Source organism: Netta rufina (assembly GCF_964035555.1).
Source record: "Netta rufina genome assembly, chromosome: 3".
In the NCBI taxonomy this organism is placed as follows: Eukaryota; Metazoa; Chordata; class Aves; order Anseriformes; family Anatidae; genus Netta; species Netta rufina.
In genome coordinates this window covers 76,894,977-76,910,165 of record NC_140125.1, presented here as the reverse complement: position 1 = coordinate 76,910,165, position 15,189 = coordinate 76,894,977, and the positions used below count along the sequence as shown (strand labels likewise).

General features: G+C 39.9%; 1 protein-coding gene across 1 annotated transcript in view; it reads right to left on the bottom strand.

Moving 5' to 3' along the window:
- The window catches only part of DCBLD1 (discoidin, CUB and LCCL domain containing 1), a gene marked incomplete at its 3' end in the record, with an annotated part of 164,639 nt that overhangs the window by 16,862 nt on the left and 132,588 nt on the right, over positions 1-15,189 (bottom strand). The window contains exons 3-7 of the mRNA XM_084284566.1: positions 13,735-13,947; positions 3,194-3,331; positions 2,609-2,660; positions 1,807-1,879; positions 86-219 (exon numbers count right to left, since the gene is read on the bottom strand). Of these exons, the coding sequence (XP_084140692.1) occupies positions 86-219; positions 1,807-1,879; positions 2,609-2,660; positions 3,194-3,331; positions 13,735-13,947 (610 nt within the window). The remainder of the gene's footprint in view (positions 1-85; positions 220-1,806; positions 1,880-2,608; positions 2,661-3,193; positions 3,332-13,734; positions 13,948-15,189) is intronic.

Genomic DNA, 15,189 nt, shown 5'->3' with positions numbered 1-15,189 from the left:
TCCCACCTGCTTCTGCTGACCTGCTCAGCGCATTATGCTCCGGGGATCGCCCCCAGAGCCAGCGTCGGGCGCTGGTGGTACTCACTCATGCGAGGGGACACCGTTGGCGACGACACCTTCATAGCGGCTGATGCCCTTCTGCTGGGTGACGCTGATCTGCCCGCCCAGCTCATCTGCGATGATGCCCGCGTGTATCGCTGACTTGCACAGCAGCGACGTCTGAAAGGCAGAAGGCAGCACACCAAAACACTCAGGGGATGGGGCTGAAAAAACAGTAATGCTCCCACTCCCAAGCCACTCTTAGGGAAGTGTTGGAGCACAGAACAGCCTGCACAGGCACAAGAGCAATAGCAAGTGTGTGTATGGGGGGGCACGCACAACAGGAATCTTTGAAACAAAATACATCTGTTTCCAACATATGATTTTTATTTTTATTTTTATTTTTGCAAACAAGAAAGCTAATGATCTGGTTCTGGGAAGGTGCTATAAGGTTTTAACCTAATAAATACCTGGCCTGCCTCAGGAAAACAAAGTCAAAGGCAACACGACCAGCCTTCTTTGCAAAGGGAAAATCAGAATTACTTCCTGAACTTACCTGAAGGCAGACCTGTCTGTTACTGTGTACTGCCTTAGGATTTGAGGCATGGTATGCACTGGGAAATTAAACTGTGTGTCATTCACATGGGCACCTCCACCACTTTCCAAGCTGGGGTGCCTGACTGTCCCCTCCAGGGAGGGCTGGGTGCTCTGGGGACACAGAGGCAGCAGAGCACGTGGAGCCCTGAAGGCCCTTCCCATCAGAAAGCTGAATCCCTTGTTCACGGCGGAGGGAAATTTTCTTTCAAAAATTCCTCTGCCTAGATAAGATCTGCATGAGGTCATGCCATGTGCTGCTGTTCTTTTCTAATCGCCCTGTACAGCAGGAATAACTCCAGCTAATTAGAGGGCGATGTGGCATTTCTTTGTTTTTTCAGCTCTGCTGTTCTCTGGGATGGGGCGGTGTGCTTGAGTAACTGGACAGACAGGTTGGACGTGAACACGGGCATTTTGGAAACTCAGCAACTGCTTTACTTGTGATAGGGTGGGATTTTGCTTCAGTGATAGGATTCAGCTTACTCTGCTGTGAAAGACGTGAAGATTTCAGAGGCATGAAGGGAGGGAGGCGAGGGGCACAGAGAAGGCAGAACAATGTGTGGTACGAACTGCGGGTAAAACCACTCGGGCAAATTCATTTTAAAGATCAAGCAGTTAATAAAAAATGATCCAAGAGGTTTTTAGTTATCAGTGGGATGTGATTAAGCAGAGTATAATATTTATTTCATCTCAGAGCAGATTCCTGGGATACTGCAAACAAAATCTTAAAGAAAACCCACAAGTTACTGAAATGCTTTTTATTCCTGCACGAGATAACTTTAGAAAAGAAATGCACACGGACTCCAAACAAGTAAAAAATGAAGTCACAGGAATATTTAGTACATTGAAGAGCACTCCCTCAAGAGGGAAAAACCCCGTGCAGCCAAAAAGCCAGAAAACTATAGCAAGTTTAGTCGACAATCAGTGGACTTTGTTCTCACACGATTGATTAGCCTGTTTGAAAAGTGTCTCGGTGTGCTTATACACTGATAACACACCAATATACTGATAGTAAAAGGTATATCTAACACAGATGGGAAGAATTATTGACAAAAACCAAGCAGCAAAAATTGAGACCAAGTTGTGCTATACAACTGAGCAACAGATTCTTTTTTATTTATTTATTTATATATATTTTTTTTCATTTTTTCCCTCATTATCCTGAGTACTTACATCTCTGTATCCTTCTCCTATATTCCCAGAAATGTCGCCTGCAATGTCTCTGCAGCCAGCAGGACAGTATCTGCTGTAGTAAAAGAACAGAGGCTTGCTTAAAAAACTGGACTGTAATGATGGCACACAGAAACAAACCCATGCAAAAGAAATGCTCTCAAACCCACAGTTATTTTAGCAGTAAGTTCTGGCTCATCACATATCATTGACTATAGAGGGTAAATAAAAGTGGCCCTGAATAGACTGCACATAGCAGCACACAAAGAATCAAAACAGCAGTTTTCCAAGTGCATTTTTGTTCAGTTCTGTTGTTCTAGAAATGCTATTATGCACGCTTGCAGCCCAGCCCAGATAAGAAGCCTGCATGCACATCCAGGCGGTAACCAGCAAAGTACAATTTATTACCATTTCAAATCCTATCAAGGAGCCAAGAAATTATAGCTTGTCCTCAGATAATCTTTTATCAGCTGGGGCGTGATCTGCTCTCAGGAGACGCAATGGAATTCAAGGCTACTTTGAATTTCAAAGTGGAAACTCTTTTTACATATACCATACGCATGTATGCCCAAATGAGAATTGCTGAGAGCTCTGTAACTCGGCAGAGGAACTTGTTTTCCTGGGCTGCAGACTTTCATTCTGTACTACTGCTTCTCATAGCCAGGCCTGACACTATTATGGCGTTGTAGCTCAAAAACTCCTCCAGACAACTAAGACTGTATATGTCTTAGGTGACATTTTACAACAATTAGACAAGATGCCAGAAAAGTAAACGACAGCACAGAGTGGTGTAAAACTTCTTTACCTGTATTCAGTCTTTGTGTAGTGGTTTGCTCGTTCCAAACATGTGATTAGATCTGTGAAAAGTTTACAAATGTCAATCCCAGCCAGAGGACAAGGAAATATAGAAGAACATTTGGCTAAACATAAAATTGCATTTGAAGACCTCTCTGTAATACTTGCACAACTTTATTAGAAGTAAAACAACATCTAAGGATTTCCCTCATTCTTTTCATCTCCCTCTTCTACTCATGCTTTATGCCCCTTCATCAAAGATGCACAGATCCCCAGAATATTAAATGTAGGATTTGTATCTTAACCTTTACAATCTCTTCATCCTATCACAGTGTGGTAAAAGCCCAAAATACCAAAGGTATTTTCTTTTTCACCGGGCCTGTACTGCGAATTATCTAGGCAAGATTTCAGCAGCTGTTAGATCTGCTTAATGTTACAATTGCTTCTTGCACACAAGCTATTAAAAATACGATGGTTCATGCTAATAAGATACCAAAAATATTTAGGACCAAACATTTGGGACAAAGTTTATGCGTAGGGAAGATAATGAAATAGAGAGTAAAATGCTGCTTATCCTTCAGAAACAGTACTTTACCTGGATGATCACTACTGGCGTAGGACAACAGAAAGCCTCGTCCTGACACGTGGGATCCACTCTCAAAGCGAATAGTCGCTTCGTTGCTGTCCAGAATGATTTCTTTGGGGACAGGCATCATATTACCACAGTAGGGCCCTACAGACAGAACGGAGATTTCAGAGTTTAGATGAGATAGTTAGGCTGGAGTATTCTTGTGATTAGCAGAGAGTTTCATAACATGCTCATTCTCCTTCAGTATAATCCAAATGTTGACAAGAGGGTTTGAACTTCAGTCCTTTATGGGTATGAGCTCCAGCGTTACCCTGACAAAGAATGGCAAGAATCCAATTGTCTCTTCATGGCATAAATTCTAGTATTAAGATCTCTCATTGCATAAGCCTCAAGAGAATGATTAATGCTCTTCCACCTTTGAAGTACAGTGTTCTTAAAAGCAGCAGTAATTCATTAGAGAAAAGAATAAAGAGAACATTTAAAAGCAATCCAAGGGATCTACACAGGGTGTGCTAGATAAACTCTCCAGATGCATACAGCTGAGGCTGCTTCAGCATAGCAGCTATTCAGAAAAGGCTAAGATCACAAACAGTGTACCTGGTCTTAAGGGATGTGTGTGCCACGAGTCATGTTGTACAACTAAGCAGTACTGCTTTGCTCAGAAAATTTCTGCATTTATTTGCCTTTTAAAAACATCATCAGTCCATTGAAACACAGAGTTCAAGTTTCCAGAGTTTTAGATGAAATAAAGAGGAAGAGGAAGGGGAAGGGAGCAGGAAAAGGAGACACGAGTCTTGCACCTACGTTGAATTAGATAAGAGTTTTATAGCTACCAACTGCAATACGTTGGAGCGCTCCTCAGGACACTCCTTTGTTGCCACAGCAGCATGTCTGGGACTCTTTGTGACTACATTTGCTCCTTCAGAAGTCAGTTCCTGAGGGGAACTTGCTTTTGAAATCACCATAGTCTTTGCTCTTCTGTCACCACGCCTGGGTGCAAACACTTGTCCCTGGCTGCCGTCAGATGTAGAAAATCATAAGCAATTTGGGTCTGCTTCTTTGAATTTATGGTGATGCTTACAATATAAACCACTAAATAAGAGGTTTTGTAAAATGACAAACATTTTTTCCTAAGAGAAAAAACAAACAAGACCCTTTAAAAGCCCTCAGACCACGTGTTTTCTTGAAGTGTATGACAGCTTCTGTATACTAAAGCAAGTTGTTAGGATAAAAAATGATCCCTTTGATTTTTCCTGGACAATCTCATTTTCTTGGTGGTGGTGGACACCTTATGGTAACTTGGAACTGACTTCTGAGATACATGTACAAGAAGCTATAGTCAAAGCGCAGCACAAATTTTGTGTGTAGTAAAACAGGCTTCTAAAAGCCTCTTCATTTTATTTGATATTCTTTGGGGGTGGGGAGGTGTCTTTCCCAAATAGTTCACCAACTTTAAAGCAACTACAAGATCAGCCCATAGAGTAGCCCAGTCAGAGGCAATGACAACCAGCTGTCAGCAGAGTGGGACAAATTAAAGGAGGAACTCTGTCTTTTGGCTTATAAAAATTATAAGGCAAAGCCAGGCAGGCAGAGAAACAAGTGACAATTGTGACATTTCCCTCGAGTACTCCTGTGTTGAAAATGACTCACGACTTAGTCAGAGAAAACAATGTCTATAAAAAGGGTTAAACAAATTGCTTAGGAAATGAACTTATCAAAAAGACAGCATTTGACACTGTGTCATACCAGACAACTGCACGAGTGATTTATTTGAGAAGGTCTTTTGTGTCAGATTGCAGTGGGAGAAGTAAAGTGCTAACTTAAAATTTTACTTTTTTTTTTTTTTTTTTCTCCAGAGTGGAGAAAGAGAGAGAGAAAGGGGAAGAAGAAAGGAAGGCATTGTGTTTCTTCAAAATAGCAAGATTGAGAAAGCTTTAATCTTTTTCTTCTCTCAGGGACTGACTACATGTTTTCTCACCAATGCTCTTTGGCTTTTTCCCTTGCAGCGATTTGCAGTGACCTATCAACTCTGTAGGTATAATTTAGATCGCTGACTCACTCAACCGCACACTGGCTGGAGCAGGACTGTGTGTCTCCTTCAGCAGCAAGTCTACATGTGTCCCAGGTAATTATACAAACAAATCACACATAACAAGAAAAAATGATAAAATAAAAAAAATCTAGACTCATAGAGTTGTATAATATGAAAGCCAGTAATTCAGATACAATCAACTTAAGAAATCAGCATGCAATGCCTGAAGAGAAGTTTCTACTGTTAAGTATTAAATCCAATATGGGTTACAAAGCTATCGTTATCTCACAGTTATGCCAAGTTATGCAGGTCTGGTGTACCCAGAGACTCCAATGGGTAGCTCCACACTAAGGGAACCCAGGACTAATTACTTCAAGGATATAAAAGCAAGAAGTAGAATCCACTGCAGGGATTAATATCTTTCCAAATGTTTATCAGTTATCTATCTGCATAGATTAAAAAAAAAAAAAAAAAAAAAAAAGGCATTTATAAACACCAGAGAGCATTCACTTGTTCTTTGTTCCAAACAGATGAAGCCTTGCACATATTTCGACACAGCTCTTCTCAAGAATTCAGTTAGTATCAGCAATACACAACCAAGTCTTCAGCCTTCCGTGAGATCTAGTAAAGCTTAATTCCAGGCTACCAAATACAGAAATTAGCACTCAGGGCTAAGGTTTAGGAAAAAAAAAAAGCATTAACTCACATGTAATTTTTGTTTTTGGAGATAGTTTTGCCTTTACTACATGAAAGCACAACAGATGTGCAGTCAGTTTTTATGAAAAGGTGTTATTTCTTGCTCTTTAGTGCTTATAATGACCAAAATTGACCAATGTAAGCATATTTAAATTACTTAATAATACAGTTTTCTGTTTAGCAGCTCCTCTCTTTTGCCCTGTGTTTGCAGAGTGGCCTTTTTGACCTCTGATTCTCATTTTCCTCTCAGTCAATTCATTACACATTGACAGTTTTTCAAGAAATTCCCCAGGTAATAACCGGTAGTGCTTAGAAAACAAAACTCTTCAGGGTCAAGGCAGTTCTTTGAGTTCAGTTTTGACAGAGAATTTTACACTTTGATCCGTTTTCGAATTTCCTTCAGAAAAATATGATTGTTCTTAACCACGTGTACTCTTTCCTGTGTACTTCCATACAGTAATTCTCCATCTAATTTCATGTTGAAAAAGGCAGAGAAAGGTTACTCTCCCACGCTTCCAACGTTTCAGCTCATGGTGTGCCAGAGTTAGATGCACTTACACTACACATAGTAACACCCAGCATGGTTGTTCTCCATTGACTTACCTAGTCTCCCATCAATGTACTTACTGTAAGATTTCATAGACGTTAAGACTAAAACCACTCAGCACATGCAGTGATTGGACTTAATCTGAAAACAGCCTGTCTTAGGCAGTATTTTTGAATTGTGATTGAAGTGACAAGATCACACGTCAAAAATACAGTTTTAGCATCTACTTTTAAGACTCGTATGTGCTCCCTGTCTTCTCTGTCCATTTCACCAAGGATCTGTTGACTTCTCCAGGCTGTCTATATGAATAACTGAACAACCTCAGTGGGGAGGAGGGATGAAGGCACAAGCCTTGGTTTGTGCGTGTATACAATGAAGGGGCTTGTTTAAAGAGCCCTGTTAACTTTTACTGCAGCATTTTGACTTGACTCTGCACAAAAATTTAATTTCTAAACTTGGGACTAAGCCAGAAGATTTTAAGATCCCCTTTTAAAATCGCCAGATCCCGTTATCAGTTTTTAATCTTCTGATGTTGTGAAGTGGGTTGCTTTGCATATTCGGCTTGACAAACGAGTCACCAATGTTGATCTCTCTCTCTGTTTCCTGTTTAAGCGACTCTGTGGGATGTCTGCTAGGCTAAGTAGGCAGGATTATTTGGTTTGTTTACTAAGAACAAAGAAAGGATTTTGATTTAATAAACAGATGTGTTACATGTCCTGAAACTGAGTAGGTGTTCTTCACATTTCAGTGTTACTATATCCACATGCCAGGGCCTTTTTTTCTTTTGGTGTCTCACTAATGAGCTGACCCAAGTGTAGTTCCGTCTGTTCACTCCAGATTCATTAATATATATGTATTTTTTTTAAATTCTGCAAGAGAGCTATTAGGAGCTTATGGATTGTGAATGTACCTATTTTAATATTCTCTATAATTAAATTAACATTTAATGCCTTTCCTCCAGAACTCCTGATCTGTTGATATGGTTTAGGTGGCTTAAATGAAATACTCTTATTTTGAAATTATTGTCTCCAAACAGTATTAACATCCTGTGAAATACACAGTAAATTGTCTCATGGATATCCTTTGGCTGGCGTGTCTGGAGACAGATGAGATTATTTTATGCTTTGTTTATTTTTTAAATTTAAGCAATAGTCTACTGCTTTTGTCTTTTTCATAATAGTGTTGTCTTGCAAATCTGATGATCTTTACAGCATTGTCTGCTTTTATGAAGTCTAGTTTACTTCTGCTGTCAGCCAGTCTCTGGCATATTTCCTGAGATTACTTTGTTGAGTTGTGCTCCTTTATTCTTTCTACTTCCCTCAAGAAGCACTGTGCCTAGAGGACTCACTTCTTTCACACCAACTGGCAATGCCTACATGCTGCTTGTTTCTGTAGTATTTGCTATTTTCTGCTTTTTTTTTTTTCTTTTTTTTCTTTTCTGTAAGGCTTTTTTCTTTCTTTTAAAAGCAATTCTTTTTGTCTTTGCCTATTGCGCGTCTGGGCCATTCTGCTTTCAAATTCCTCATCTTCATTTGAATTCTCCACTTGGATGTTTGAAGAGATCACTAGAAAACTCAGTTTAGATATAAACTCATAAAGACCTATGGTTCCACGGACAATCTCCCTTTCTGCTTTCTGTCTTTAACATTAGACTTGAAGAGCAACACATCTTATGAGCAATGTGTGCAATGATCCTAGGGTTATGCTTCTCCAGAATTATCATTTCCTAAAGAGTTTGTATGGGAAATGTTTTAAATTGTCATCTTCCCTTTTGTCAAACAATATGACTCGAAAGTACCTCAATAGTAGGGTAAGAACAGGGGATGCGATGAACGTGGATTATGCTTGCTTCATTTCTGAGCTAAAAACTCAGCCAGTGTGCAAGTCTTTCACAAACAGCTCACAAAAACTGCAAGGCTGTTTTATGAAAACATATGCATTCTTGAAATTTGTCTCCATCCCACGTTCACAGAAATGCTTCACTTTCATAAGAAGTAGCTGAGCATAACCAGTAGTTCTTCCTCTCCTATTACCAAGAAAGAGAGAAGAGAAACCTCTTCTTTGCTCTGAACCTGTGATGAACAAGCGCTGGGGTAACCAGCACCACCCACAAGGATGTGCCACAAGATGAAAAGTGCAGGTTCACGTCCTTCTCTGCAGGACATGGGGAAGGTGGTGTTAAAGCTCAGTAGATATGAGTTGATAGGGTAGTCACACTCATTAGTCAGGATGAAACAGTCTGGTTATTCAACATTTAACTGTACAACACAGGCTGACCTCAGAATGAGTGTAAGTGGTTCTTGTTTTAAGAAAAAATATATAACTTTTAGTTTGTGTCTAAAAGGTTGCCAAAGATTGTGATAAAGGAAAGAAAAAAGTATCCAAATAGAATTGGGCTGGAGAAGTAATTACAGTTTAAAAATGAAAGATCTGGGCCACCTGCTCCCACAGTCTGTAGGTCTGCCTGCTTGACCCCAAATGAGATCTCCCCTTGTACTGTGGTTTTAGCTAAACCCACAGACAGAAGCATAGCAACAGCTAGGAACCTTTAGTAAGGAGCTATACCTGTTTAACAACAGCAACAACAAAATAAAACCCAGAAAAATACACAATATAATTTATGCATCTAAAAGGACTAAAAGGTCATTTGATAAAAGAAAAGCAGGCCTTCTTTGCTCTATAAGTAAATCTTTCCAAAGCTAAAACCTTGGGCTTCTGTAACCCCTCAGGTGAAACCCAACTGTTAAAAGAGCTTTGACTGTTAAGAAACCGCTTAACTTGATCTTCAGCGAGAACTTGTCTGGGCATTTCACTGGATTTCCTGAAATACCAGAAACAATACTGTAATAACAAGTTTCCTTTGAGGGGTGAAAAAGAAACCTGGGCACACCCTTTATTCAAGCAAGACACTTATTACAATCTATAATACGGAAAGACTGGTTCGATGAATCGCCTTCAGCCACGATGACAGGTATGAGGCGTTGGAAGGCACTTGGATCTCCTGCACACCTGCACGCACACACACACACACACACACACACACACACACACACACACACGTGCACACTCACTCTCAGCAGCCATCAGACACTCACACATCAGTAAATGCTCAATTTCCCTAACAACCCTTAGAGACTGGCTGCGGAGAGGAGAAAGCATTTTCAGTAATTTCTCTTGCTATTTCACACTAGTTACTGACTGCAAATTATGCAAGAACAAGTTAACTGCACTAACTCTCCAAATTATTACTAGTCACTCAGCAGATCTGACATCCACCCCAGAGGAACGCATCAACCTCCTACTGACTGCAAGTGAATGGAGAACTAAGTAGGCACTTATCTGTTCTTTAATCTCTTTCCAGTCAAGGCTGATGATCATCTCACAAAATTAAGGGAAAAGATGCTAAACCCTTAGATGGGGAAAGAGTGAAGAAAGCAAGAAAAAGGGTCAAAAGAAATACAGGAATCTGATAAAGTCATGAAAAGGAGCTGACTAAAAGCCGTTCCTGTTGAACTTTAAGAACATGCATGTTAATACATTCATGAGCAGTGCAGCAATGGCTGCTGTGTGCTTGAGAACGACAGGGACCACATGGTTAATCTTGTTTTCACATATCCCTTTAACTAATTAAAAAATCAAAAGCTCTTTTCAGAGCTCAGTATTTTTAATATGCTCAGCTAATGCAATTAACTCTAGAAGAAAGGCATTTCAGTAAAGGCTGCACCTTGTCCATGCTGTGAGATCATGCTTTCTATTATCATCTATTCTAGATTCCTTTTGTGGGAGTAAAATAAATAAACAAACACCACCCTATTTTCATCCAGTGCAAAGCCATGCCTTTGAAAAGGGACTTTATAATATATTTAGTTCTCCTGGAGACAGCATGTGCAAAGATGTGTTAACATTGAAAGATTTGTCAAAGGTGACTCAGTTTCACCAAGACTGGTGTTAGACTACCTTTGCCGACTGATGATTAATGTTTTCACATCTAAGTCTGGATACAAAGGTAGCAGTTTGAAAGAAAAGACTTGTTACAGGGTTGTTCTTCTGGTTAACATAGAGGAAAATAGTGTGCAGAATAATAACCCTGAAATACAGTGTTCAGCCACTTTATGTCTCCAATTTTAGAGCTTCATTAAGATTACTTAATGACTATCTTTTGATGGCAATATCATAGAAATATAAATGCAATGGCTGCCTTCACAGGTTCATCAAAGCTGAGAAGTATCAAAGGTGAGAAGAGCTGTGGTGTAAAGTTTGTGTTCCAGCTGAGCAGGGAGGCTTTAGTAAATCAGTGTACACAACGCTACGTGCTTTTGCAGGAAGGAATTAAGTCCACAGTACTCTTGGGGTCAGACTACAAAATTAGAGGAATGCCCTGAACCTAAATAAAACTCCCAAATTAGTGTTCTGCTGTGTAATCTGTAGTCACGGGCATACTAAAGTGAAGAAATCACCTGGCTAACATAAATCCATGAATCCACTCATTTGTGTATAACAGCTTCCCTTTAGGGCATGGAACATAAATACCCTGAATGTGAACAGAGTTGCTCCTTGTGTATTCCATGAATCCCAGAAGTTTATAATGATGAATGAATCAGTGTTATATATAAAGAGTTGTGGGAGAAATCTGAAATGAAAAGAATATTTTGCCATCTGAAGACTTGTTTACACTAATGTTGTATTTACATGCATATAGTGTGATGCTTTGCCTCTGACCAATTTTCTAAGCTTCAGATACACTCCTGAACAGGAGACTGTATGCATACTGATGTTGCCTCTCCTGTGTTCTGTGGAATTTAAGAGACCAGAATAGTATTTAAACCGTATTTCCCTTTGGACCTTATTTTCTGATAATTGCATACCTCAAAGAGCAGAGGCTGTCTGGCTAATTTGAAGTATGAGCAATATTCAAAGTGCCAGGCTTCATAGTTAGCTTTTTGGATTTTCCTTTTTAAACCCAGGTCAAATACAGACACCCCCAAGCATTCAAACATTAGTTTTTAATTGTTCCGATGTTTTCAATGACTGAAAAACATTTTTAAAATCTCCATTATCCTATTAAGGAATTTCAGTGGCAAAGCTCAATATCTTCTTGGCTGAAGGGAAGATGCTGACCTGCTTGTAAATTATTGTGAAGAGGAGAGAGCTGTGGAAAGGAGATCTAGGCTCAGAACAGCTACCTAAAAGGACACACAACAAAACTGACTGTACTTAGCCATGCCTACTCCCAGAGCTTCTTTTGCTTACACAAATGCATATTAAATCCCAGAACTATAGCAAAACTGTTGAAACAACTCACTTAGAGAAGTCCTAATCTCATTTGTAAATTCCCATGCCTTTTAAAACACAAATGGTGCTGTGAATTTATGCATACAGCCCTATTTCCTCACTGCACAGATTCACCTGAAAGTAAAGCGAAGTCTCTGTACGTAGGCTAGTGTGAAAGTCTACAGCAAGCTGCAGACCAGAAAAACTATTGCAGATAACGTCTGCTTAAGCCACAAAACGTGTTTAATCAGATATAAGCAAAATCTGCTAATTGTGCAGTTCATTACTGAGAATGCAAATTATAGTCCACATGCATCAGACATTACCAATCAGGTATGAAAATGGGTGTGGGAATACTTGAAAGAAATTCATTACATGGATTTGATTGCATAATACACCAGTATTCCGTTTATAGGCTGAATAACTGCGTGACTGAACTATGTGAAGATGCCTTGGGGCCGGTGTGTAAGGAGCCAAAATTTCAATCAGCATTCAAGCTTCATTTTTCACTTCAAAAAACAATATATTGATTTATCCTTGTTTCCTAGATAAGCCTTTGATTAGAAATGTTAAGATAATATCAGTAAAAATTATTCAAAGTTATGATAATGCAACACTAAACACGTAACACTCACTGCCAAGTACAGACAACATGCTTCAGGTGAACAGAATTCGTTACTTACAGGTAAACGAACATAAACATAAATACAAAATACATAAATCCAAGCACACACAAACAGAAGTGTTCCTTATGCCTCAAATCAAGCTATACACAAGGCTTAGATATCAGCATGTCAGGGTTCACTCTTGTTGAAGGCTGCTTCAAAATATAATACCTCCCTCCTGATGAACAATAATTACCTTTACCTTCGTTTGTGAGAGAAGCTTTAGTACCTCACCTGATCTTATCTTACCAGATGAGTTATAGGCCTATCATGCTCGTGAATGAAAGGCAATCATCCCTCTTTACTATTATGAGTCCTGAGTCTGGGAGAACCACACACTTCACTGAGACAAGCAATGAGCTGGGTGACCTTGAAAACCTGCAAAAGCTCTGTGTAGCTTATCTCTTCATTTGCTTTTTCCACTGAACCTGTTCTGCCTGTAATGTCCAGCATAGCACATTCAACTGCAGCTGACTGGAGGCTACAGCCTGCTCACAGCTGGCAAAATCTTACAAACTTGTTATTCACATGTTTATTCCAGTATTGCAGAACTCCTTTGCAGCTCCATGTCTTTGGATTTAAATCTGACTTCTGAAAAAGAGCTCACTGTCCTGAAAATCTGTTTGACTCTGCTAGAGAACAAAAGCCTCAGCAAAAACTGACTGGGAAAACTAATTTGAAGAAGGCCGCCAGTTCTCTTAGGAGAATTTTGTTATTATTGTTTTAAGTGCACATTTAAAACATATTTAATCACCTATCCTCTTGTGCAAAACTCTTAACACGAGTGTAGCCTGGCTGCACAAGTTTAATATCTGCAAGTGTTAAAGCCTGTGTGTTAGCAAAGGATATCAGTGACTAACAACTCGCAATAATAAAGGTTATCTTCTCTCCTCTCCAAGGCCTTGACAGACTAGGAAATAGAGAGATGAAAGACAGTGGGCTCCAACTTCTCATCTCTGTGTAGTTGGTGAGCTAGCTCTTTCTTGACCAGAGAAGTATGTAGTGCTGATATAGATCCATGTGTTCACTGTATCACAACCATGATAGCTCCACAGGCCTTAGGGCACAGCTCCATAGGCCTGAGGGCAGAGCCCTGTGGATGCGTGTGCCAGAGGAGGGCACAGCCCCTGAGGACCAGCAGCCCCCCTGCAGCATTCCCAGCCTTGTCAGCACATGAAGTGTGAGAGCAATGGCTCTGCATGCCCGGAACAAAACACTTGAATATGGAAAGGAGGAGGAAAGAAAAAAGGGTAACATTCCTTGTGCTTTGCTGAGCTGGGATTTACTCACACTTCTCATAGTTCATGTATTTACCATTGCTTTATCTTTTACGTACCATGGACTGTTGAAGAACTGAGGATGCTAAGGTAGCTGGATTCACATTTCTGTGATTCAATGTCCAGGTCTCCAATTTTTAAGATCAAGCGTTTTCCCTGAGGTACTTGGATTTTCTTTTCACAAAGAGTGTAGTTTGGGTATGTCCCAGGATAGTTCTTGGATGCCAGGGTCCCACTGTCTTGATACATCACCATGTGCCCACATCCATCCCCTGCAGAAGAAGAAACAATGAAGAAAACCAAAATGTACTCCTCAATAAAAAAAAACTGTAATAAAATAAAATCTGTAATAAAATGCTGACCACAAAATCATCTCATATGCACTCTGCATTCTAAAAAATATTTTGTAATGCTCCACCTTAGTTATGCAGTTGTTGGAGAACAGGTAATTAAAATAAATGGAGTCATATTTATCTTGTAAAGCAGTAGAAAAGAGGGTTGGAAACACTCATGAATTAAGATGTATTTGACAGTCCTATATAAACAGTCTTTCTGGTTTTGTTTTACAGCCAAACCCTACTGAAAACTTAAAGACGCAATTTCACATGTAATAGGTAGGATCCCTCCTTAAAGAGTTTTCTCTCAATTATCATTCCATATTTTATTTCCACAGAAAGAGCCATCAGGGAGAGGGTAACTGAATCACGCCTGAAAGCACAAACATGACTTAACTGCATACTATCACAGACCTGACTCATCTTACTTTCCTGATGGTTCTCTTGCTCCACTTGCACAGTACAAAAAGCAGTGGGGACAAGGCAAACACAGAAAGGTGGGACGAGTATCATCAGCCCTACACACAGGCTACTTCACAGAAGCATCCCTGGAAATATCAGTGCTGCTGCCTCCTTGCTAACAGGTCATGGGGCGGTGCTTGCCTGCTCCAGCATGGGAAGAATGCTGCCACTGGCAAAGTAGTTTTTTTTTTTTTTTGTGGCCATGTGTAGGAGTGAGCTCAGCTTTGGGGACTTTCCTTGGTGGAGAAGCATCTGAAGAGCAGCTGCAGCAGAACATATGACAACAGGAAAAGGCACATGGAAATACTGGGGGGATGTGGGGGCTGACATGGAAAACAGGATGCATCCACGGAGGGGAAGGAAGCAGGTATCAGATAAGAGACCTTGACGACTAAAGGAAGCAATTTTTAGTGAACTATTTAAAAGTATACCAGTAATGTGAAATCTATATATTAAAGCTAGAATTATTTGAAAGAATCTGCTGAATCTTTCAAATAATGGAAACTATCACAACAGTGGAATTAGTGCCATATCTATGTGCATGTAGCAGTCCTCAGGTTTAGGTCAGTTAGGGCACAGGCGCTCTTTACATAGAAGTCTTATGTTCTGTTACCCTTTATCACTACAAAATTGATACTAACTCTAAAAGTGTTAAAACAGAGAATCCTGAAGAGCTGCGAATTCATGTTTACTTTACCCATAATTTTATTTTTGGGG